This window comes from Palaemon carinicauda, chromosome 15 (assembly GCF_036898095.1).
Source record: "Palaemon carinicauda isolate YSFRI2023 chromosome 15, ASM3689809v2, whole genome shotgun sequence".
NCBI classification, from domain to species: Eukaryota; Metazoa; Arthropoda; class Malacostraca; order Decapoda; family Palaemonidae; genus Palaemon; species Palaemon carinicauda.
The window spans coordinates 7,715,861-7,742,498 of record NC_090739.1 but is presented as its reverse complement, the minus strand read 5'-3'; the positions used below and the strand labels follow the sequence as shown (position 1 = coordinate 7,742,498).

General features: G+C 42.4%; 1 protein-coding gene across 3 annotated transcripts in view; it reads right to left on the bottom strand.

Annotated features, from left to right (window-relative positions):
• Nucleotides 1–15,328: 15,328 nt before the first annotated feature.
• The window catches only part of LOC137654469 (carnitine O-acetyltransferase-like), a 44,440-nt gene continuing 33,130 nt past the window's right edge, over nt 15,329–26,638 (bottom strand). Inside the window, exons 9-14 of one of the 3 annotated variants that reach the window (XM_068388130.1) lie at nt 24,733–24,756; nt 23,205–23,327; nt 22,957–23,079; nt 21,178–21,376; nt 20,720–20,857; nt 15,333–16,043 (exon numbers count right to left, since the gene is read on the bottom strand). In XM_068388130.1, the coding sequence (XP_068244231.1) occupies nt 15,825–16,043; nt 20,720–20,857; nt 21,178–21,376; nt 22,957–23,079; nt 23,205–23,327; nt 24,733–24,756 (826 nt within the window). In that variant the 3' untranslated portion in view covers nt 15,333–15,824. Of the gene's footprint in view, nt 16,044–20,719; nt 20,858–21,177; nt 21,377–22,956; nt 23,080–23,204; nt 23,328–24,732; nt 24,757–26,638 lie in introns of all 3 variants that reach the window. The other 2 variants (XM_068388128.1, XM_068388129.1) reach the window with 2 other exon arrangements.

Here is a 26,638-nt window from a genome sequence, read left to right as displayed (position 1 = left end):
CTTAACCTTTTGTTTACCTAAAATAGCTTGGCCATCATTACTAAAGGGTTTGCAGCATCCATCTTGGTGCCCAACCTTTTTTTTACTTTTATTTCATAGAGCAACTGCAGTCTCATCCCCAACCCATTTGCACCTCTTTACTAAATGCCTTAGGCCCAAGTTACCAGTCAAGTGGTCCAAACTATAAATCTGTATAAGACATGCTGTGCTTGCACTAGTTAGATTTAGTAGCCTATTGGAAAGTGCAAATGACCAATATTATGAAAGGTTCTTGTTTGTTACACTGTACTGACACGTTAAGGATTTCACTAGTGTTGTTTTCCAATATGCAAGGCTTGGATATGGCTGTTTACTCAATGACTGCCCCTTACATCTGTTGCTGTTGGATTAGAATTAACAATTGAATATATTTTATATGAATGTCTTAAATTTTTTCAAGAGTGAAGGACAAGCACTTATCGCAAATTGTTTTGATAAATCCTGTCTTAACCGTCTCCATATTCAGTCCCTTGAAAGAGCATATATCCCCAAGCAAAGAATCCTTTCGATTTAGTACTGTATAGGTCTTTGGACACATTTTCACTGGAACATGTGGTAGCTGCTCAACAGATTGTATAGCATGCCTGGCTCCTTACGGTAAAAGAAGCCTCGTCTAAGATAATGGCTACAATATTAGACTAGGATAAGAGTGCGTGGCCCTTTTTTCTCCCTTCCTTTGCCTCTCTTGGGGTGAAATGGTCGTTATCCTTTGATTTTCTGGATTGGATGTTGATGCAGGTAAGCTTCCACACCACACCGAACACTTCTATAATCTTATAGAGGTATCTCCCCCACTCTCCTTTATGAGGGGACAATGGTATATATGTAGAAACCATTACTTATATTTGCCCTATATAGAAAGGTAATCCTTAAAATAGGAGGGTTTTCCATGATTGTCTGTCCATAGATAGAAACCTAACTTTAAATTCAGAGACCCTTGTCTCAAGTTAAAAGTGACAGGAGTCAACCTCCTATGGTCCGGTGTTTGACATCACAGTATTTTAAATCAGCCAGTTTGGTTATGGAAGCTTTTTTTCCACTACATAGTTTGTATTTCTGTAGAAACAAAATTTTGAAGTATTTTTCCTAACTATGCAAATGAGTCCTTTAAGTCTCATTTCCTTCCTCAACCACCCTGTAAGCCTTAGGTGAAGATCAAAGTGATAGCTTGCCGTCTTTCGCCAGTAACCATGACACACCTTGTTAAAATTCTAACAGCTAAATTCTAGGCAAGCTGAAATCATACTCCTATTAAAGGACTCTGGTTTGTATAGTTGAGAAAAATACAAATTACTTATAAAATTTGTGATTTCGTTATTGTGTAGGCTTATAATTTGTATTCATTCATGTGTGGGGGTTATAGTTTGCTCTTAATATAAATAAAAACCTTTAAAAATTAGTGTATCTGTGTATTTATGGACATTTGGAACTCAGGTAGTGTATCTCCTTTGTTTCATATGGGAAAAATTGTTTTGGTTTATGATCTCTCTCCTGGAACGGACAGAGTTCATAAGGGTTGTGGTGGTAGTGTCCTTGCCTGGTGATTGCCAGACTGGGGTTCGTGTCCCGCTCAAGCTCGTTAGTTCTTTTGGTCGCTGTGACCTCACCATCCTGTGAGCTAAGAAATGGGGGTTTGGGGGAGACTATAGGTATATCTGCTGAGTCATCAGCAGCCATTGCCTGGCCCTCCTTGGGCCTAGCTTGGATGGAGAGGGGTCTTGGGCTCCGATCATATGTAATATGATCAGTCTTTAGGGCATTGTCCTGCTTGATAGAGCAATGTCACATTCCCTTGCCTTTCCATTCATAAGTAGCTTTTAAACCTTTAAACCTGCTTTTATAGGCCACTATCTGTAAATACATTGTGACAATTGGAAAATTCTTATTCCCTTTTAAAGGCTGGGACAGGGAGAAGTTTAACTAAAGGATTGTTTTCATGTTACTGGATTTAACTTTATTGCTACAGTAACTTGAAACACTGCTTTCTATGTATTTGAAATAGGCACAGTTAAGGAAACCACTGTCAAGCTACACTGTAAGTAATTTTCCTTGAGTAGAAATTGATATTTGGTATAAAGCTACTAGACTGTAGTGAGCTTTGTTTGAAAAAAAAATCATTGCTTTGTTGATGAATGTGTTCACGTTAATGACTCACTCAAGTTAGATATGTAAATATCAGTTGGGCAGGTGTACCTAGGTAAAGTTTGGAAATTATATTGATAAGTTCTTTTTTTGGAGTGTCTTTCTTGGTGTATTAATAGCTGGTATAAAGGTTCAATCTCTGGACATAAAGTTCACAGACAGCACGAACACCCTACAATATTTACTCAAAAATACTAATATAAAATGTTATTTTGATGATAAAATAAATTTTTGAATATACTTACCCGGTGATTATATAAGCTGCAGCTCTGCTGCTCGACAGAAAACTCTACGGAAAAAATCCGCCAGCGATCGCTATGCAGGTAGGGGGTGTACTTCAACAGCGCCATTTGTCGTGCAGGTACTCAGTACTCATTGTAAACAAAGAACTCAATTTTCTCCTCGGTCCACTGCGTCTCTATTGGGGAGGAAGGGAGGGTCCTTTAATATATAATCACCGGGTAAGTATATTCAAAAATTTATTTTATTATCAAAATAACATTTTTCAATATTTAACTTAGCCGGTGATTATATAAGCTGATTCACACCCAGGGGGGTGGGTAGAGACCAGCAATATGTTATTTTCATTAGTAAAATAAATTTTTGAATATACTTACCCGATAATCATGTAGCTGTCAACTCTGTTGCCGACAGAAATCTACGGTCGGGATACGCCAGCGATCGCTATACAGGTGGGGGTGAACACCACAGCGCCATCTGTGGTCAGGTACTCCAGTACTTCTTGTCAACACCACCTCAATTTTTTCCTCGGTCCACTGGTTCTCTATGGGGAGGAAGGGTGGGTCAATTAAATCATGATTATCGGGTAAGTATATTCAAAAATTTATTTTACTAATGAAAATAACATTTTTCAATATTAATCTTACCCGATAATCATGTAGCTGATTCACACCCAGGGTGGTGGGTGGAGACCAGCATACATGTTAACAAAGAAGCTAAGTATCCCGTATTTTATTTTATTAGTTATTCAAAAATAACATAAAATAAATAAGTACCTGGTAAGGAAGACGACTTGAACCATTACTCTGCCTTTATTAAGTACGTCTTTCTTACTGAGCGTAGCGGTCCTCTTAGGATGCTGAACGACTCTTAGGTGCTGAAGTATAAAGGGCTGCAACCCATACTAAAGGACCTCATCACAACCTTTAACCTCGGCGCTTCTCAAGAAAGAATTGACCACCCGCCAAATCAACAAGGATGTGGAAGGCTTCTTAGCCGACCGTACAACCCATAAAAAGTATTCAAGAGAAAGGTTAAAAAGGTTATGGGAATGTAGTGGCTGAGCCCCCGCCTACTACTGCATTCGTTGCTACGAATGGTCCCAGGGTGTAGCAGTTCTCGTAAAGAGACGACATCTTTGAGATAGAATGATGCGAACACTGACTTGCTTCTCCAATAGGTTGCATCCATAACACTCTGCAGAGAACGGTTCTGTTTGAGGGCCACTGAAGTAGCCACAGCTCTCACTTCATGTGTCCTTACCTTCAGCAAAGCAAGGTCTTCTTCCTTCAGATGAGAATGTGCTTCCCTAATCAGGAGCCTGAATAGGTAAGAAACTGAGTTCTTAGACCTTGGAAGAGAAGGCTTCTTGATAGCACACCATAAGGCTTCTGATTGTCCTCGTAAAGGTTATGACCTTTTTAGATAGTACCTAAGAGCTCTAACTGGGCAAAGTACTCTCTCCAGTTCGTCCCCCACCAAGTTGGACAGGCTTGGGATCTCGAACGACTTAGGCCAAGGACGTGAAGGAAGCTCGTTTTAGCAAAAAACCGAGCTGCAAGGAACATGTAGCCGTTTCAGATGTGAAAACTATGTTCCTGCTGAAGGCGTGGATCTCACTTACTCTTTTAGCTGTTGTCAAGCACACGAGGAAAAGAGTTTTTAATGTGAGGTCCTTAAAAGAGGCTGATTGGAGAGGTTCAAATCTTGATGACATAAGGAACCTTAGGACCACGTCTAGATTCCATCCTGGAGTGGACAACCGACGTTCCTTTGAGGTCTTAAAAGACCTAAGGAGGTCCTGTAGATCTTTGTTGATGGAAAGATCCAAGCCTCTGTGGCGGAAAACCGCTGCCAACATACTTCTGTAACCCTTAATCGTAGGAGCTGAAAGGGATCTTACGTTCCTTAGATGTAACAGGAAGTCAGCAATCTGGGTTACAGTGGTACTGGATGAGGAAACTGCATTGGCCTTGTACCAGCTTCGGAAGACTTCCCCTTTAGACTGATAGACTCTGAGAGTGGATGTCCTCCTTGCTCTGGCAATCGCTCTGGCTGCCTCCTTCGAAAAGCCCCTAGCTCTTGAGAGTCTTTCGAAAGTCTGAAGGCAGTCAGACGAAGAGCGTGGAGGTTTGGATGTACCTTCTTTACGTGAGGTAGACGTAGAAGGTCCACTCCTAGAGGAAGAGTCCTGGGAATGTCAACCAGCCATTGCAGTACCTCTATGAACCATTCTCTCGCGGGCCAGAGTGGAGCCAACCAACGTCAGCCGTGTCCCTTTGCGAGAGGCGAACTTCTGAAGTACCCTGTTGACAATCTTGAACGGCGGGAATGCATACAGGTCGAGATGGGACCAATCCAGCAGAAAAGCATCCACGTGAACTGCTGCTGGGTCTGGAATCGGAGAACAATACAACGGGAGCCTCTAGGTTATCGAGGTAGCGAACAGATCTATGGTTGGCTGACCCCACAGGGCCCAAAGTCTGCTGCAAACATTCTTGTGAAGGGTCCACTCTGTGGGGATGACCTGACCCTTCCGGCTAAGGCGATCTGCCATGACATTCATATCGCCCTGAATGAACCTCGTTACCAGCGTGAGCTTTCGATCTTTTAACCAGATGAGGAGGTCCCTTGCGATCTAGAACAACTTCCACGAATGAGTCCCTCCCTGCTTGGAGATGTAAGCCAAGGCTGTGGTGTTGTCAGAGTCCACCTCCACCACCTTGTTAAGCTGGAGGGACTTGAAGTTTATCAAGGCCAGATGAACCGCCAACAGCTCCTTGCAATAGATGTGAAGTGTCCTTAGCTCCTGATTCCATGTTCCCGAGCATTCCTGTCCGTCCAAAGTCGCACCCCAGCCCGTGTCTGATGCGTCAGAGAAGAGACGGCGGTCGGGTTTCTGAACAGCCAAAGGTAGACTTCCTTGAGAAGAAAGCTGTTCTTTCACCACGTGAGAGTAGACCTCCTCTCTTCGGAAACAGGAACTGAGATCGTCTCTAGCGTCATGTCCTTTATCCAGTGAGCCGCTAGATGATACTGAAGGGGGGGAGGTGGGGTCTCCCTAACTCGATGAACAGGGCCAGCGATGAAAGTGTCCCTGTTAGACTCATCCACTACCTGACTGAGCATCGGTTCCTTCTCCGCATGCTCTGGATGCAATCTAGGGCTTAGTATATCTTTGGGGCCGACGGAAAAGCCCGAAAAGCTCGACTCTGAAGATCCATACCCAGGTAGACAATGGTCTGGGATGGGACGAGCTGGGACTCCTCAAAATTGACCAGGAGGCCCAGTTCCTTGGTCAGATCCATAGTCCATCTGAGAATCTCCAGACAGCGACGACTTGTGGGAGCTCTTAAAAGCTAGTCGTCTGACGGAGCCGGACACAAGATCATGGTACTGCTGCACAGTCTGTGAACTGTCAACCATGGGGAAGCGAGGAAGTACAGCGACAACCCGAAGCTGTCTAGACTGTCTGGGTCGTACAGACAACTCCTTATCGGGTTGCTGAGGTTGCCGCACTGCGTCACAACAAGTCACTTCTGCTGGTTGTTGAACGTCTTCCCAGTGACACACTGACTCCGTAAACAAAAAATCCTCTAACAAGGACTAAGCTTGGACTGCATGTCTTGCAACACAGCTCAAGGTCTATGGGAGCAGGTGTGGTAACAGACGGGGTTAGCGACTGAAGTGGAACCATTACCCTCCCTGGAAGCATGCTATGCTTAAATAAAAGTCCATAGGAGGCTAAGCAGCTAAAGGCTCCTCTCCAAATGACAGAGTCCTCAAGGGAAAATCAGAAGGAGGGAGAATAGCACTTTCTCATCTACAGGAACCATATCCGAGAAAAGCTAAGTTCTCTCAGTGAGGGTTTCACTGGTGCAAAAGCAGCAGACTAGAAGGCAACGTTATGAAACTGCTTGACAGTCTAGTGAGTTGGCAACAACCAAAGATGTGTGACTGAGAAGCATGCGGTAAGGTATGCAGAGCATGCTGTATGCAGAGCATGCTGTATGTAGAGCATGCTGTAAGGTAAGCAGAGCATGTTGCATGGCGTGCGGCTTATGCTGCATGGGATGAGGCTCATGCTGCATGGGATGAGGCTCATGCTGCATGGTATGAGACTCATGCTACATGGGATGAGGCTCAAGCTGCAAGGGATGAGGCTTATGCCGCATGCGTTGAGGAGGATGCCGCATAGTATGAGGCTCCTGCCTCATGGGTTGAGGCGGTTGCCGCATAGCATGAGGCTCCTGCCTCATGGTTTGAGGAGGAAGCCGCATAGCATGAGGCTCCTCATAGCATGAGACTCCTGCCTCATGGGTTGAGGAGGATGCCGCATAGCATGAGGCTCCTGCCTCATGGGTTGAGGAGGATGCCGCATAGCATGAGGCTGCCTCATGGGTAGAGGAGGATGTCGCATAGCATGAGGCTCCTGCCTCATGGGTTGAGGAGGATGTCGCATAGCATGAGGCTCCTGCCTCATGGTTTGAGGAGGATGCCGCATAGCATGAGGCTCCTGTGAGGTTCCTGCCTCAAGAGTTGCGTCTGCCTCAAGGGTCGAGGAGGTAGCTGCGCAGAGAGAGGCTCATGCTGTGAAGAATGCGGTTGCTGCATGCGTTGAGGCGGCTGCCTCATAGCATGAGGTTCCTCAAGAGTTGAGGCTCTTGCCTCAAGAGTTGAGGCTCTTGCCTCAAGAGTGGAGGTGGCTGCCGCAAGAGTTGAGGTTGCTGCCTCAAGGATGGTGGAGGTTGCCGCAACGCAAGAGGTTGCTGCCTCGAGGATGGAGGAGGTTGTCGCAACACATGAAGCTCCTGCCTCAAGGGTAGAGGAGGTTGCTGCAAAGCATAAGGCTCCTGCCTCAAGTGTTGAGGAGGTTGCCGCATAGCAAGAGGCTCCTGCCTCAAGGAAAGTGGAGGTTGCTGCACAGCGCTGGTATCTGGCAACTCCCAATGCGGCAGCTCACGCGTGGAGGTAGGTTGAGGAACCTCAACATCATACGTCTGGCAGGGTGGACTGCGCAGAGGTGGAGTTGAGGCGGCTGCCTCATGAGCGCTCGCAGGAGGAGGTGTGCTAACCTTCTCTGCCTGAAACTCCTGCATCAACACCGCAAGCTGAGACTGCATTGTCAGCAGCATAGACCACTAGAGTTTAAGAAAGACAACAACAAACGGAGCTACTGTCCGTTGAAACTGAGGGTCTAAAACAGCTGGTGCGGCAACAGACGGAGTTACTGTCTGTTGCGATACCACCTTGCCTCTCTGGGAGGTGTGCAGTTGTCGTACTGCAGCAAGTCCGAACTGACCCAGTGCTAATGGCACCACCTAGGAGTTGGACTTGCGCGGAAGGGACCGACTTGCACTTAAAAGCTGCAAGATTTGGTCCATGGTTTCTGCGAGAAACCTCTTCCGCAGACGAGGAATAAAAGGGCTCTCTCGTCTTTGTGTGGGTGGGGTGATCACGTCGGCTACGTGAGTTGGTAACACCCGAAACCACGGAGGGAAACGTCTGTTCGTCGATCAAGGCCTGCTGAACCCATAAGTCCTTCGACATTACTTCTACCCTGGGCTTAGGAGCTTGTAAGAGGTCCCAGACTAGGCGAACAACTGGCACGAACAGACGAACCCTCGAACGCAACACTGTAACACTTTGCGCTTATCACTTTATCACTTTTGATTTTCTGTTTGCACTTATTTCACTGAACTCGAAACTTTAAGTGGTTTGTACCTGAAACACGCAATTCTATCCTTCATTAAAAGTTAGTAATTGCGAAAACAGTATTACAATGTAACAGAAAAACATAATGAAAGATAAATAATTCAGTGGCTGGAAAAGAGACTAAACACTAGATCAAATAAACTACGTTTAAAATCTCTCACCGCATAAAGCCTGAGAACAAGAATAAAACTCTAGAAACGTTTACCTTCTTCCCCTAAAGAGACTAGGGAGAAGAGCAAAAACGATAACAACGTTACCCACTTGAACGAAACGTTTATCCTCCTCTCTCTCCCTCCGTCTCTATCTCTCTCTCTCTCTCTCTTGACTTAGCACCTGAGAGAAGAGCCCAACTATATAAATCGTTAAAACATATTATTGTTAAAGGAAAAAAACTGAAAGATTTCCCAAATAAAAAGTTCCTTTATTAGAATTAAAACCATTTAAGCTAAGAAAGAATGAACAAAACGCTAGAATCGGTTTACTCTTACTGCAACGTGACACCGTGATAGACTCTCTCTCTATCGTAACGATAGAGCGCAAGTTGAACGTTCTGAACGTCAACAACTGCAGAGACAAAACAAAACGTTAGTTCAACTTTGAAAACAGTACAAGACTATCAAAGAAATTCTTTCAAAAACATTAAAATAGCATAATATGTTAACAGGTAAAAACGAAATGACGGGCTCAATGTTAATTAACTTCGGTTCCAAGAAAAGACCGCCTACTATTAAGAAAGGTCGAATATAAACAAATATAAAAATTAATTTTAATAAGTTTATAATAAAAGGAAGTTAATCAAAGAGGCCTATAAAAGGCGGAGAGATATAAAATAAATCTATAACTTTGTTAAGCAAAAGGACGAGAAGGTAGCTCGTTTTTGGCTAGAAAACCAAGTTGTAGAGACCATGTAGCCGTTTCAGATGAAAATCCGATGTTCCTGCTGAAAGCGTGAATCTCACTGACTCTTTTAGCTGTGGCTAAGCAAACCAGGAAAAGTCTTTAAAGTGAGATCTTTAAAGGAGGCTGATTGTAGCGGCTCGAACCTTTCTGACATGAGGAATCTTAGTACCACGTCTAAATTCCAACCAGGTGTAGCCAAACGACGCTCCTTCGTGGTCTCAAAAGACAAGGAGGTCCTGTAGATCTTTGTTGTTGGAAAGATCTAAGCCTCTGTGACGGAAGACTGATGCCAACATGCTTCTGTAACCCTTGATAGTGGGAGCTGAAAGAGATCGTTCTTTCCTCAGGTATAAAAGGAAGTCAGCTATTTGAGTTACAGAGGTACTGGTCGAGGATACTGATACTGACTTGCACCAGTTTCGGAAGACTTCCCACTTCGATTGGTAGACTCGAAGGGTGGATGTCCTCCTTGCTCTAGCAATCGCCCTGGCTGCCTCCTTCGAAAAGCCTCTAGCTCTCGAGAGTCTTTCGATAGTCTGAAGGCAGTCAGACGAAGAGCGTGGAGGCCTTGGTGTACCTTCTTTACGTGTGGCTGACGTAGAAGGTCCACCCTTAGAGGAAGCGTTCTGGGAACGTCCACTAACCATCGAAGTACCTCGGTGAACCATTCTCTCGCGGGCCAGAGGGGAGCAACTAACGTCAACCTTGTCCCTTCGTGAGAGGCGAACTTCTGCAGTACCTTGTTGACAATCTTGAACGGGGGGAATGCATATAGGTCTAGATGTGACCAATCTAGGAGAAAGGCATCTATATGAACTGCTGCTGGGTCCGGGATTGGTGAGCAATATATTGGGAGCCTCTTGGTCATCGAGGTTGCGAAGAGATCTATGGTTGGCTGGCCCCATGTGGCCCAAAGTCTCTTGCACACATCCTTGTGTAGGGTCCATTCTGTTGGAATGATTTGTCCCTTCCGACTGAGGCAATCTGCCATGACATTCAAGTTGCCTTGGATGAACCTCGTCACTAGTGAAATGTTTAGATCTTTTGACCAGGTGAGGAGGTCCCTTGCGATCTCGTACAACGTCATAGAGTGTGTCCCTCCTTGCTTGGAGATGTACGCCAAAGCCGTGGTGTTGTCCGAGTTCACCTCCACCACTTTGCCTTGAAGGAGAGACTTGAAGCTTTTCAAGGCCAGATGAACTGCCAGTAGCTCCTTGCAGTTGATATGCATTGTCCTTTGACTCGAGTTCCAAGTTCCCGAGCATTCCCGACCGTCTAATGTCGCGCCCCAGCCCGTGTCCGATGCGTACGAGAAGAGAACGTGGTTGGGAGTCTGAACCGCCAGGGGCAGACCCTCTCTGAGGCTGATACTGTCCTTCCACCAAGTTAGGGAAGACTTCATCTTCTCGGAAATGGGGATCGAGACCGCTTCTAGCGTCTTGTCCTTTTTCCAGTAAACAGCTAGGTGATATTGAAGAGGACGGAGGTGTAGTCTTCCTAACGATACGAACTGTTCCAGGGATGATTGTGTCCCTATCAGACTCATCCACTGTCTGACTGAACATCGTTCCTTCTTCAGCATGTTCTGGATGCATAACTGGGCTTGACTTGTTCTGGGGGCCGACTGAAAAGCCCGAAAAGCTAGACTGTGAATCTCCATCCCTAAATACACAATAGTTTGGGATGGGACCACTTGAGACTTTTCCATATTGACCAGGAGACCCAATTCCTTGGTCAGATCTAGAGTCCACTTTAGATCCTTCAGACAGCGACGACTGGAAGAAGCTCTTAGAAGCCAGTCGTCCAAATAGAGGGAGGCTCTGATGTCCGCTAAATGAAGGAATTTGGCTATATTCCTCATCAGCCTCGTAAACACAAGAGGAGCTGTGCTTAGGCCAAAGCACAGGGCTTGAAACTGGTAGACAACCTTTTCGTAAACGAATCTCAGAAAAGGTTGGGAGTCTGGGTGGATGGGGACGTGGAAGTATGCGTCCCTTAGGTCTAAAGAGACCATCCAGTCTTCCCTTCTGACCGCTGCTAGAACGGACTTTGTGGTCTCCATGGAGAACGTCTGCTTTGTGACAAAGACATTCAGCGCACTGACGTCTAGCACCGGCCTCCACCCTCCTGTCTTCTTTGCCACTAAGAAGAGACGGTTGTAGAAGCCCGGGGTTTGATGGTCCAGGACTTTGACTACCGCTCCCTTTGCTAGTAAGAGAGACACCTCCTGTTTCAATGCTCGTCTCTTGTCTTCCTCTCTGTACCTGGGAGAGAGATCGATGGGAGACGTTGCTAGAGGGGGTTTTCGTACAAACGGGATCTTGTACCCCTCTCTGAGCAACTTCACAGATTGTACATCTGCGCCTCTCTTCTCCCAGGTCTGCCAGAAGTTCTTGAGTCTGGCTCCCACTGCTGTCTGAAGAAGTTGGCAGTCAGACTCTGCCTTTAAAGGACTTGGTTCCTTTCTTCTTTCCACGTCTCCCTTCGGCACGAGCACCTCCTCTGCTGGAGGCTCTGCCACGAAAGGGCGGAATAAATCTGGACGCTAGAGTGTCCATCCTTGGTCTAGCTGACAAGGAAGGCAAAGGGGTGGCTTTGCGAGCAGAGGACGCAACCAGGTCATGAGTGTCCTTCTGTATCAAAGAAGCAGCAATCTCCTTAATCAAGTCCTCTGGAAAGAGGCACTTAAAAAGAGGAGCAAACAGAAGTTCGGATCTCTGACAAGGTGTCACTCCAGCTGACAGGAAAGAGCAAAGGTTCTCACGCTTCTTGAAGACTCCGGATACGAACGATGCAGCAAGCTCACTAGACCCGTCACGTATGGCCTTGTCCATGCAGGACATGATGAGCAAGGAAGTTTCCTTCTCTGACGGAGAGATCTTCCTGCTTAAAGCTCCCAGACACCAGTCTAAAAAGTTGAAGACCTCAAAGGCTCTAAATAACCCTTTCAAAAGGTGGTCTAGGTCCGAAGATGACCAACATATTTTCGAGCGTCTCATGGCTAGCCTGCGGGGAGAGTCTACAAGACTTGAGAAGTCGCCCTGGGCAGAGGCAGGAACTCCCAAGCCGAGAACTTCTCCCGTGGCATACCAGACGCTCGATTTAGAAGAGAGTTTAGCAGGGGGAAACATAAAGGCTGTCTTCCCTAGACTCTTTTTGGACTGCATCCATTCTCCTACCACTCGTAAAGCTCTCTTGGATGAGCGTGCGAGGACGAGTCTAGTAAAGGCAGGCGAGGATGACGGCATACCTAATACAAACTCTGACGGAGGAGAGCGCGGAGCCACAGACACAAACTGGTCCGGAAACATCTCTTTGAACAGAGCTAGGACTTTTCTAAAGTCCAAAGAGGGTTGCATGGCCTTCGGCTCGTCAAGATCCGAATGTGGTTCATCAACGTGAGCGGCATCATCATCATCCGAAAGTCCATCATCCGTGTATTGAGGAGGAAGCGGCAATGGAGTAGGTAACGGCTGGTTGGCCGAGTCCGGTCGCACGGGTGCACGCGTGACTGAACCGGACGCAACGTCATGGAACTGTTGCCCAGTCTGTGAGCTGGCAACAACCATAGCAGCGCTGGGAAGCACAGCGTCTACTCCAGACTGTCTAGCCTGATGCGGGCGAGCAGTGGCAACCACACTGGGTTGCGGAGGTTGACGCACCGCGTCAAAACAAAACAACTCTGACTGTTGTTGTGTCTCGCGAACGTCAACGGAAGGCTCCGTGCGTCGCTGAACGTCAACATGCGGCTGGCAGGGTACACTGGAACGCATGGGTGGCGGAACTCTCTCAACTGGAGTGCGCAAGAAGGTTGCCTCAGCGTCCACAGGATGCTCAACCGAGTGTGTGGTTGGTTGTAGGCAAGAGGCTGGTGCAGCAGCAACCTTCTCCGCACGAAAGTCCTGCATCAGAGACGTTAACTGGGACTGCATGGTCTGCAGCAAAGACCACTTAGGGTCTGCAGGAGCAGGTGCGGCGACAGACGGTGTAACTGCCTGAGGCGGTACCGCTTTGCCTCTCTTAGGAGGTGAGCAGTCATCGGAAGACTGCAGCGAGTCCGAACTGACCCAGTGGCTACAACTGGGCCGTCGGACTTGCGCGGAAGGGACCGACTTGCGCTTAAGAGGTCGTGAGACCTTGGTCCATGGTTTCTTACGAGAAACCTCTTCCGCAGACGAGGAATAAATGGGCTCTCTCGTCTTTGTGTGGGTGGGGCGATCTTGGGTAGATACGCCCTAAACCACGGAGGGAACGTCTGTTCGCTGATTAAAGCCTCTCGAACCCATTGGTCGTACGACATTGCTTCTCCCCTGGACTTGGGAGCTTGCAAGAGGTCCCGGACTAGGAGGACGACAGGCACGAACAGACGAACCCTCAAGCGCAACACTATCCACAACACTATCACTCACTTTACCACTTCCCACTGCACTTTTACACTTCAGCTCCTTGACGTCCGCCATGAGCTGGTTACGGTCACTAGCCAGGGACTCAACTCTCTCACCCAGAGCTTGGATGGCACGCATCATGTCAGCCATCGAAGGTTCCTGAGTGCCAGAAGGGGGATCGGGAGCAACCACTACAGGGGAAGGAATAGGTTGTGGGGCATGAGGAGAGGAAAAATCAACAGAACGAGATGAACTTCTCCTGACTCTATCTCTCTCTAGCCTACGTGTATATTTTTGGAATTCGATAAAATCGAATTCCGAAAGCCCAACGCATTCCTCACATCGATCTTCCAATTGACAGGTTTTATCCCGACAATTGGAACAAACGGTGTGAGGATCGATAGAGGCCTTCGGAAGACGCCTTGAACAGTCCCTAGCATTACACTTCCTGAATTTTGGGACTTGAGAAGGGTCAGCCATTTTGAATTGGTCAAAGGGGAATTCAAAAACTATCCAAAGTCATCAACAAATAATCCGATATCAACAAAAGAATGCAAGGATTTATTGAAGAGAAAGCCTGCACAGCGAAAGCTTAAAACTAGAATAGTGTACTTCACCAAATAGTTGTGAAAACAAATCCAGTTAGCAACAGCGAATTAGTAGGTCTTGCCGGTAGCACGACAGAGAGAAAATTGAGTTCTTTGTTTACAATGAGTACTGAGTACCTGCACGACAGATGGCGCTGTTGAAGTACACCCCCTACCTGCATAGCGATCGCTGGCGGATTTTTTCCGTAGAGTTTTCTGTCGAGCAGCAGAGCTGCAGCTTATATAATCACCGGCTAAGTTAAATATTGAAAATTACCAATTTACATTTTACACCATGTTTGACAATGTTCATTGTTCCATCTCTGGTTCACATTTACCCTCATTAAATTACTATAGGTAACATTTATTCTCCACTTGTCTTGAAAACTAATGCCAGTTTTTCTTTACAGTTGATAGCCCAGAACATCATCATAGAGAATATCTTTGTATAAGGAAACGGATGAATTTCACCCCTAACCCAAGCAGCAGAGATGACAAAAAGACTATAGTGATATAGAAGAGAATGGACGACACCCGCTGAGATTACCAAACGAGTGACCTGTACGATACCTTGCAAGTTTCCCTGACTCAACCTCCCCAACGTCATAGAGACCCTGATGAAGAGGATAGAACCACCATATATGTCATAAGGAATCAAGAATCAGTATACAGTAGTTTAAAAATGTGAGTATTCAGAAGAGGCATACAAGCTTTGTTTGTCACTAAAAGCATCTGAGCATTCAGAAGAGGAATACAAGCTTTGTTGGTCACTAAAAGCAGCCTTAAAATGACACCCATACGCCAGCACTTTCTAGATGTTAAAAAAAAAGCCATCCATAAATTGCTTTAGAAACTCGGAGATCGTCTATCAAAAGAATAATCGAGGTAACAATACTAACAAAACCCGTGTTACTGCCGTGTAAAAACTGTCGTTGAATATTCAGGTATCTGAATTTTACCTGCAAGAAAGAACAGTAGTGCCAAAGATAATATCCATGTAAAAATTAGGAGTGCTCATTCATACACCCAAGGAAATAATTAAACAAATACTGTACAGAAGACTATAGTATGTTACTGAATATTAGATGGCAAATAAATAGTATTTCAGGAATACTAGTCAACAATTGACTAACCTTTTTGTGAAAAATAGGCAATCTCTATCTCTCAATATGCATGACAATAAACCTGTAAATAATAGAAGGATAGAAAAAGTAAACCTTTTCAAAATTACTATATTATTCAGTTAACAATTGTGGACAAAAATTACAAACTATGAAAGATTGTTTCTGCAGTCAACAATTCTCTAGATATAATTTCTTCAGGAGATTATATCGTTAACTGTTTTCAATTGACATGCAAAATTAAAGTCATACAAATTCTATATAAGGAAATGTCTACTTAATTTGTCCTTCTCAAACCATCTAGTATTTACAAAACATTCTTACTGTACTTGAGCATTTTGTGCTCGGTATCACATTAATAAAAAATAGTTTAATATCAAATTGGTTGTAAAATGTATATTCTTTTTAATGTTTACCATACTTTTAAACTTTACAAAAATTCAATAATTTCATTTCAAACTGCTTTCCAGCAAACATCACTTTAAACTGACCCAATTTCTTAAACTTAAAGGATTGTGCCAACAGGATTCCAAATATTTCTACTAAGCTTAATAAAGAAATCGCATGAATTAGAGAAGAGTAAATGTATATTGCTGATATAAGACACTGTACTGTAACAAAATATTCAGAATATAGTTTTATGTACACATATGGACTGGAAATTTGATTGACAGGACCCAATAAAACCATGATGCTTAAAGCTTAGACTTGAGACCATCTTGGAGAAGAACATCATGCATGTCCATTAAGCTTTTTTCCAAGGCCTCTCGGAAAGTTGCCGAGTCTGTTTCAGGAGAGGAGTTGAATGCTGAAGTACCAAACATAATATTATTTGGGCGTGGATTGTAACAACAGCCATATCCATCAGGGACTAGAGGTCCAAAGCACATGAATGCTTCACAGCGAGCAGGAACCTATGAAAAGAAAATAACATTAATATCTATGTTGAGCATACACTTTCTACAGATAAGTTTGCTATACTGCTATTTATATTCTTGTACAATAGTTGTTCCTTCTGGGGATTTTACCCCCACACACTACTGTACATATTTAATTCAAATACTGTACAATAAAGAAAACACATTTATCAATTCAGAGTATGTGCAGTAAACTGCACTGTACAAGGAGGGAAGATCCCTGCACTACCGTATCTTGGGGCAATCACAAATAGAAACACTGCAGTACAATAGCACCTGGTGGGTGGAAATGCAGACCATTTATTATAAATGATGGTGTGTATATGAAATTTTAAAACTAATTTAATAAATGTAGTCTATACAATAGGATAATATGTAAAATAAGTGCAAATACGAACTTCAAACTGATTTGTATTTGTTCCTACACGAATACAAACCCTCGTCCTTTAATAGAAGTGTGACTTCAGCTTGGTGGGAGCTCTGCTGCTAAAGTTTTTAATGACGTGTCTGTATTTGATGCACACACTGTGATGCCACTTTGATCTCATATGCCGGGTTGCACATATACATTCTTTGTCCATACCTTGGCTGCTTAACTTTTTCATTCTCTTTACAGAATCAAATATGTGTTTTGTGAAGGAGAGACCGTTCGTCAACATGCAGTCCTGCCATAGGGTTGCTGGACAGAAATGTGGCACCTTCATGAACAGGAATCTTCCTCTTACAATGAGTATAGAGATTGGCTGTCAGCACAGTCTGTGGCATTGAAAAAAAAAAAAAAAAAAAAAAAAAAAAAAGTCATCTTCGAAGTTGAGGAAGTCTGTGGGTGCTCGTTCTTCTGATACCCGAACTTCTTACCCTTCGTAACACTCCTGGCTGATGACAAAGAATGATGACAACTGTTATATTACTCTTGGTTAAGTTTTGAGAGAAAGTAGCTGCTTCCTCAAGAGATGCAGTTATTCACCACTCGTCGCCTCTTAGTAATCTGCAGAAAACTGACAATAACACACAAAAAATGGCAACATGGATGCACCGACTTCCGTTAGGCTTGGATGGCTTCCAATCAATGCATAAATTATTACAAGCTTTGGGAATTTCCAAGCTAGTACCTTCTCACTTGCCTCACTGGCAGAAGGAATACCCAGTGCGGGCCCATAAGTGCAACCAATGGAGACAAGGATAACTTACAGGCTGGTACCTCCTCACCTGCCACATCGGCAGAAGCCCAAAGTGGACCCAGGAATGCAGACCATGAAAACACCGATAACTTCCAGGCTGGTACCTCCTCACCTTCCATACTGACAAAAGGAATACCCAATGTGGACCCAGGAGTGCAGACTATGGAGGCACCAATAACTTCTAGGCTGGAACATCCTCACCTGCTACATCGGCAGAACAAATACCCAATGTGGACTGAGGAGTGCAGACTATGGAGGCACCAATAATTTCCAGGCTAGTACCTCCTCGCCTGCCAGCCAAACCGGCAGAAAGAATATCCAATGTGGACACAGGAGTGCAGAGCATGGAGACATTAATAACTTCCAATCTGGTACCTTCTAGCCTGATATACCAGCAGAAGGAATACCCAATGTGGACCCAAGAATGCAGATCATGGAGACACCAATAACTTCCAAGTTTGTACTTCCTCACCTGCTACATCGACAGTTGTGGACTGAGGAGTGCAGAGCATGGAGACATTAATAACTTCCAGTCTGGTACCTTCTAGCCTGATACACCAGCAGAAAGAATACCCAATGTGGACCCAAGAGTGCAGACCATGGAGACACCGATAACTTCCAGGTTGGTACCACCTCACCCGCCACACAGACAGAAGGAATACCCAATGTGGACCTAGGATTGCCGATCATGGAGAGACTGATAACTAACAGGTTCGTACCGCCTCGCCTGCCACAGGCAGAAGGAGTACCCATTGTGGACCCAAGAGTGCTGACCATAGGGAGACCGATAACTTGTGGGCTAGTACCACCTCACCTGCTACATCGGCAGAAGCCCAATGTGTACCCAGGAGTGCAGACCATGGAAACACTGATAACTTCCAGGCTGGTACCTCCTCCCCTACCTTACAGGCAGAAGGAATACCCAATGTGGACCGAGGAGTGCAGACTATCGAAACACCAATAATTTCCAGGCTAGTACCTCCTCACCTGCCAGCCATACTGGCAGAAGGAATACCCAATGTAGTGGACCCAAGAGTGCAGAGCATGGAGGCACCAATAACTCACAATCTGGTACCTTCCAGCCTGCTACACTGGCAGAAGGAATATCCAATGTGACCTAAGAGTGCAGACTATGGAGACACCGATAACTTCCAGGTTGGTACCTCCTCACCTGCTACACCGGCAGAACGAATACCTGATGTGGACCCAAGTGTGCAGACCATGGAGACACCCATAGCTTCCAGTCTGGTACCTTCTAGCCTGCTACACTGAAACAATACCCAATGTGGACATGGGAGTGCAGAGCATGGAGACGCCAATAACTTCCAGTCTGGTACATTCTAGCCTGATACACCAGCAGAAGGAATACCCAATGTGGAGTGAAGAGCATGGAGGCACCAATAACTTCCAGTATACTACCTTCTAGCCTGATACACCAGCAGGAGGACTGTCCAATGTGGACCTAAGAGTGCAGACTAGGAGACACCGATAACTTTAATGCTGGTACCTCCTCATCTGCTACACTGGTGGAAGGAATACACAATGTGAACCCAGGAGTGCAGACCCTGGAGACACCAATAAGTTCCAATCTGGTACCTTCTAGCCTGATACACCAGGAGAAGGAGTACCCAATGTAGACCCATGAGTGCAGACTATGGAGACACTATTAATTTCCAGGCTAGTACCTCCTCACCTGCTAGCCACACTGGTAGAAGGAATACCCAATCTGGACCCAGGAGTGCAGACCAGTGGAGACACCAATAACTTCCAGTCTGGTACCTTCTAGCCTGATACACCAGCAGAAGGAATAACCAATGTGGACCCATGAGTGCAGACCATGAAGACACTAATAATTTCCAGGCTAGTACCTCCTCACCTGCCAGCTACACCAGCAGAAGGAATACCCAATTTGGACTCAGGAGTGCAGACCATGGAGACACCAATAACTTTCAGTCTGGTACCTCCAAGCCTGCTACATTGGCAAAACGAATACCTAATGTGGACCCCAGAGTGCAGACCATGTAGATACCGATAACTTCCAGGTTGGTACCACCTTGCCTGCCACACAGGCAGAAGGAATGCCTAATGTGGACCCAGGAGTGCAAAGCACGGAGACAACGATAACATACAGGCTGCTACAACTTTCAGGCTGGTACCTCCTCACTGACTATACCGGCAGAAGGAATTCTCAATGTGGACCCAGGAGTGCTGACCATGGAGACACCAGTAACTACAGAAGGAATACCCTATGTGGACACAGGAGTGCTGACCATGGATACATCAATAACTTCCAGGCTGGTACCTCCTCACCTGCTACACCGGCAGAAGGAATGCCCAATGTGGACACAGTGCTGACCATGGAGACACTGATAACTTCCAGACTGATACCTCCTCACCTGTCACATCGGCAGAAACCCAATGTGGACCTAGGAGTGCATACCATGGAAACGCCGAGAACTTCCAGGCTGGTACTTCCTCACCTTCCTTACTGGCAGAAGGAATACCCAAAGAGAAAGAATACTAGCAAGGAAAAGGAACACTAACTTAACCCAGTTAAGTCAATAATGTTGTCTGTTGTCGACTTAATCTTCGAAGAGGCCAATAGCAAAGGATTAGTAGACAGAGTACAAGAAAGAGAATAAAGAGGGCCAGGGAATTTCTTAGACTGCGAGGAAGAACCCAAAAGCAAATTATCTTGTTTGGCCTTCTTTCTCCTCCAATTATTGGGGGGGGGTGGGGGATGAAAGAAGGGGACAAAGAATGTGGATCCACAACCAACTTTTCTCAAGAAAGTTCAGCCCTGCCTGCCAGAGGCAAAACTACATGCCTTCTTGTGGCTTCTCCGTAGCAACCAATCAAACAGTCTGAAAGTAGGAAAAGGAAATTAAACAAGCCAGCTTCAATTTGGCAGTTGAAATCAAAGTGAGTTGGCAGGGGGGTGAGGATCTTCCCTATTACCCACCAGCAACTACCAACACTGCATTGTAAGTTTTAAGGGCAGTAATACTCCTATTAAAGAGTAAAGATTTGTATCCATGTAAGTACAAAAAAAAAAAAAAAAAAAACTGAAAAATCATGACTAATATGAGTGGCAAGGAAGATAACATTCATCAATCTGAACAGTTTATATATATGATAGTTTAACCACAAGAAAAAAAGTTTTAACTTGAGAAAAAGCAATTACAGTTTACAGCACTGCTAAAACCCATCGTCCAAAAGACTTGAGGTGAGAAACTAATTTATATAACATGCGAGAGAAAAAAATATATTCAAGTAACCTGTTCCCTTCAAAAAAAAATTTGAACGATATGACTCGATAATTTGCACATTTCTTATAACTATCCCTGGGTGAAAAACCATTGAAAAATAAAGGCCTCTTGGCATCATATGTGGAAGTTGTAAATCACTTTGCTAATTCTATCCTGCAACTACAGTGGTTTGAACCACAACCTTTTAATTAGAATAAAGTGCTACAGTATAAAAAACTCATACCTGGCTTGTTGATAATCGCATGTGAGAACTTCTAATATAGCCAACATCCATGAAAAGAGTTGGAACATCAAAACCAGATTCAATTGCAGTAAGTTTCAGTCCAAGGAGATGGCGATCAACACCACGAGCATTTACAGCCTAAAACAAATAAACTTTATTATAAAAAAAGTTACCCAAGATTATAAATATAACACAAAGTATTTTAAAGTCAACTAATTTACTTTGGGGGTAATGGCAGCATACAGTCATGAAGGGAAGCAGAGGTCTATATAAAAGGATCATTAGAACACTAGATGATGGTTCTCCATTCACATTAACAAGTTATATATATCAACACACTTCAGGTAAATCAGGTAAAGTTACTTTCAAATCTAATCCTTGAAAAAATTCATAAAAAAATACTTGAAAATAAATTTACGATGTCATAGAGCAAAGGAAATAACTAGGAAATTACTTACTTCTTTTACATAATTCTTATGGGCATCAACAGCCTTGCGAAGAGCGGCACATTTATCACTGACTGAAACTTCAGGATTAAGCATTGTCTCGGCAAATTCAACAGACTCAACAGAACACGATCTTATTGTTTCTGTTCTGCCATAGAGGAATTTTCTTGTTGATGCAGATTCATAATGTGCTCCTGGTTCTTTGTGAATTCTTTTTTCGAAGAGAAAAAAAAAAAAGATTATTTTATAAACTTTTTAATGCAAGATCTTTTAATATTTGACTTGTGCAATTAAGATTTTATTCATGGTAAAAATTATTAAAAATATCTCGATCTCTACTGACAATGTAAAAAAAAATCTAATTTGGGTTAATTAAATCATAAATTTGTCACTTTTAACTTGCCATAAGAGCTACTTCTGAACTCTGACCCCACATCTAACAAACCGAGGACCATCATTAAATTGGTATTCAATATCGCATATATTCTTAGAACTATGTCTTATACTTGGACTGACTTGCAAAACCCTTTTAACCAAGTGGTTTAGAGGAGGAATTACTTAGACAAAATCCCTCTTCATTATGTTCACTAAAACCAAGAGATATATTTCAAACTGTATTAACAGTTTGTTAGTAATGCAAAGAGCTACTGTATTTACATATCGGCTGACAGGCATCAAGGTAGTCAAAATGAAAGAGTTGCGGATAAAAGCTAATGAAAAACCTGGCCATTAACCGCTGCACCTCTCATTATCAAATGTGGAGGTTGCCTGAAACCTGCTTCAATGATTAGAATGTCAGCGATACATATACATGTGGGTAACAACCTAGTTCTTCATTACTACACCTCTTATCAAATATGGAGGTTGCCTGAAATCTGTTTCAATGTCAGCAATACATTTATATATGGGTAATAATAAGACTTCCAACTCTTAAACACACACCTAAACATTTGCTCTGGTCAATGAAGTCTTTGTCTGACCCTCCCTGAAAATTTGGGCATGCATTCATAAAAACTCTATTGTTACTCTGTAACTAGATCAATTTTTGCAACTCAATAGAAGCCATAATTCTACCAACTGAATAACTATACTCAATTATTTTTAATGAGGCGCATTTGCACTGACTCGCAGCGGTGCCCTTTTAGCTCGGAAAAGTTTCTTGCTATCTGATTGGTTAGAATTATCTTGTCCAACCAATCAGCGATCAGGAAACTTTTCCGAGCTAAAAGGGCACCCTTGCGAGTCGGAGCAAATCTGCCTCGCTAAAAAGAATTGACTATAGTGGTCTGCAGGACCTGGAATGAAAACCTTTCCTGGAAAATATCCCCATAAAAAGAATGAAAAAGAAAGTACAAGGTGAAGAACATGACTAAAACAGATAGCATCATCTCTTCAACATGCTGCTCCTATATCATAAAAAACGAAAACTATTTAAACAAAATGTAACAAAACCTGATATCACCTGGTAAGAAGAAAACAAAACATGCATGTAAATAGGAAGAGAACCTTCCAAAGCAAATAAAGTGGTTCCAATAAAGTATTCAAGAAGAGTTTTATCAATGCTCAAGTTACTGACATAAACCTGTGCTTGCCATAATTAAGAGTACAAATTTCTCTATTCCATAATTATTCAACTATTCATATTATAGGTATAGATAACTGAATATCAGTCGTATAAATATAAACCCCGGGGATACTCATGATTTAGTGATAGTTCGTCAGAATTATCCTTCACTGTCTCCTCCCAAGCTAGCTATGTTGGCAAAAAAATCTGTACAATTAAAGCTATACCTGTAAAAAGCTAATTGAATAGCCATCTGTAGGAAACTGTCAGGACTCAATTTCTGTGATTTAATAAAATCCTTGCCAAATCCTGTGAAGTTGAAGCAAGTCATCTCTAGATCATCAACCAAGCTGTAGGAATTAATTATACATTATAATTTTTTGACATAAAACAAAATTTATAGTGTTCATTATTTCATACCAATAATCCATCAGTGATAGCAATAGCTAGCATATAATCACCATTAGTTACCTACCTCTGTAAGGATACTTTGGCATCCTCAATTTCTTGCTTGATATCTGGAGAAATATTAAACATGAGGCGTTGTGGGCGAGGAAGCTCCATGACAGGTGCGTGGGGTTCTCGTTTACTTTCGGCTCTAATGGTATGAAAATAGACACACAATATTACATCATGTAAAATTCATTATAAAGCTTTTCATACCTAACTACATCTTTATTATGAAATAAAATGATCTGGTTAATAAGTCTAATTAATAATTGCTTCAATAATACTACAAATAAATGTATAGTCATCCTGTAATTTTTAAAAATGAATCCCAATTTCTTTCCTTCAATAAACACATCCTTTAGAAAAGGAAGGAACAATCTAGCGGTAAAGAAGTCTACCCATGGTTTACTTAGAAATTACTGTGTGATTGTGTGCACGGGAATTGTTTATGGAAGTTCGTTATCAGCTTTTCTTTTGTGTATTGTGTCATGGGCATTACTGCGATTTAACCCTTTTACCCCCAAAGGACGTACTGGTGCGTTTCACAAAACTCATCCCTTTACCCCCATGGATGTACCGGTACGTTCTTGCAAAAAAATGCTATATAAATTTTTTTTTCATATTTTTGATAATTTTTTGAGAAAATTCAGGCATTTTCCAAGAGAATGAGACCAACCTGACCTCTCTATGGCAAAAATTAAGGCTGTTAGAGCAATTTAAAAAAAATATACTGCAAAATGTGCTGGGGAAAAAATAACCCCTTGGGGGTTAAGGGTTGAAAATTTCCAAAGAGCCCGGGGGTAAAAGGGTTAAACAACCGTTGTGAAAAGTGCATTTCCCTCACGGTCACAGTGCGTCAATGGCTGCTCCTTTCTATATACAGTATAATAAAGCTAATTTTCCTAGGAAACACTGGTATGAATTAAGTTCCAGTACAGTAGTTCTATTAGCTTCATATTGGAGAGCAATTATCTCATCTTCGACTGTAATATTGCTAGTTGTTGATAAAAATTAAAATTTTATAGAAAATCTTCCCTTCCCTGGCAAACTTTTTCTGACAATAGTTACTTTTGTGTACCTTTCTTTCTCATTTACTTTTACATATATACATTTGTTTCTAATTGCTATACATAACTTGAAGGATAAAAATGTTTACTGATACTACCAAAGATATCTTACCTTACCTGTAATCAGTTAAAGAAATTTATAGTGCCATTACAGAAATATAATTAATATTTTACTTAAAGCTGCATTTTAAAAACTTTATAGTGGTAACTTGTTAAAGAAATATAACACTGACAAATGTATACAATGAGTACATATTTATTTAGAGAGTACTACAACTGGAATAATTCAAATCTAAATGATGAATACTTGGAATATCCATATGAGAAAACTGCTACAAATGAATAAAATTCAAGGATATGTACTTTATATCTTACTGATATCAATGCATTAACTAAGCTGTAACAAATTCCAAATCATTCCAGATAATAAGTACCAAAACATTACTTACAATACAGAAGACAGAGAAGACACAATTATAAACTTACACTAAACCATCTTTGCCAGAAGCTCTGCAAAAAAAAGTTTGGATGGTAAAATAAAGTAAAATAAAAATTAAGATAACTAAAATTCCTAATTAAAATCAAAATTAAGCTTGCAACAAATTTTCTACAAAGCTTTCAAATTTGTGAGTGCTCCTTTAGTAAAAGGAAACTATGAATCTACACATATAACACAGAATCCACAGTGCTAAGTAACAAAGCTAAAAGTTTAGGCAAGAAAAAAAAATGGCAAACCAAAAAAAAAAAAGATTAAATTGTATGGTCCATTCAATATTGTCACATGGAAGTATGACTACAGTACATCTCATCCTAAAACTCTCCCAAAGTATTATACTTTGGATAAAAAAATAGAAAAATATCTATTATACTTTGGATAAAAAAATTGAAAAATATCTATTTCTCAATGCAGACTGATTGATTATTTCTAAAAAAAAAATTTTAAATTTCTGGAAACAAAAATAAAAATCGCAATAAAAGAAATGGATAAAATGTAAGAAGTAATGGGAAAATCCATAATTGTCAAGGAAAGTACCAAAGCTACGATTAGATATAGCTAACTACAATGAGATATAACAATGGAATTTCAATGATAAAATTTGTTTGACATTCATATTAATTTATTTATTGAAGCTGACTCAGTATTGATGTTACCCCCAAAATCTAAAAAATTCCAATCCTAAATGTTTGAGAAGTTTGAAACATGTACAGTACACGATAACCCTATAAGCTGGAATGGGCAGCTTGTTTCAGAAAAGGAATTTAATCCAGGGCCCTCATGCAAGGGATTCTTTGGATGAGTCCTGGGAGTCTAGAAATGTGACTCTTTGGATGAGTCCTGGGAGTCTAGAAATGTGACAAAGTTTTTGATAAACTAATTTATAAAATGATGGTGTGGATGGGGGTTCTTATTTAGCAATGTCGGGTTGTGGTAACCTATAGGAAACATCCCTGCCTGATAATCTGTTGGAAAGGAGTTAAGAGACCCTCTGATGCTCAATAGTTTCTAATAGTATCTGCAACCTCACCATCCCTATAAGCTATAAATCTACCTGCTGAGTCATCAGCAGCCATTGTCTGGCTTTCCCTGGTCCTAGCATAATGGAGTGGAGGCTTGGATGCTGATCATACATATATATCATCATTCTCTAAGACATTGTCCTGTCCCTTGCCTTTGCCATTTATGAGCAAAGAAATAAAAAAATGTAGTCCCCAAGAAAGTTATGAATTTTTCAAAATCTTCAACAAGCTATTTCATACCTGACCAGAAATTTAATTATTTGAGACATTGTTCAGACCCTGAATTGGGAGTTTCATTAGTAAAATTAAGAGGTTTGTGAATGCTATAAGCCTCTCTACATTTCTCCCCTTGCATGAACAAAGGCAAAAAATAAAAAAAAATCATAGAACTAATTAAGATGTTCTAACATTATCATGCATAAGAAGAAAAAGCTTAAATGGCAAAAGTCAGCCTCTTCACAAATGAGATTTAGATGTGTCAATAAAGCCTACTTACCGCTAAGGATTCCACTTAAAAAGGTGTACTCGATATTACTACTCATAGATAAAATCTTGTGTAAACTATGATTATTTGTATACAGTATAAATATACACACCAGTACTTGTCTAATTATACTAAATTTTAGTTTCACACTATATTTGTTGATGGAACAAGAACCAAAATCTTAAAAAAAAGGAAACAGTCTATTGTGTGTACTAAATTTCAAGATTTTACAACTGCGCAGTTAAGTATTTTATCCTCTGCAGCTTTATTTTCCACTTAGGATGATTATTTTATTTTTTTTACATATTCATTTAAGTTTTCAAGTTGCCCCCTGAAAGAAGAAACTTGGTTCCTTGAAAGATGTTCATAAAGACTGGACTATGAAACATA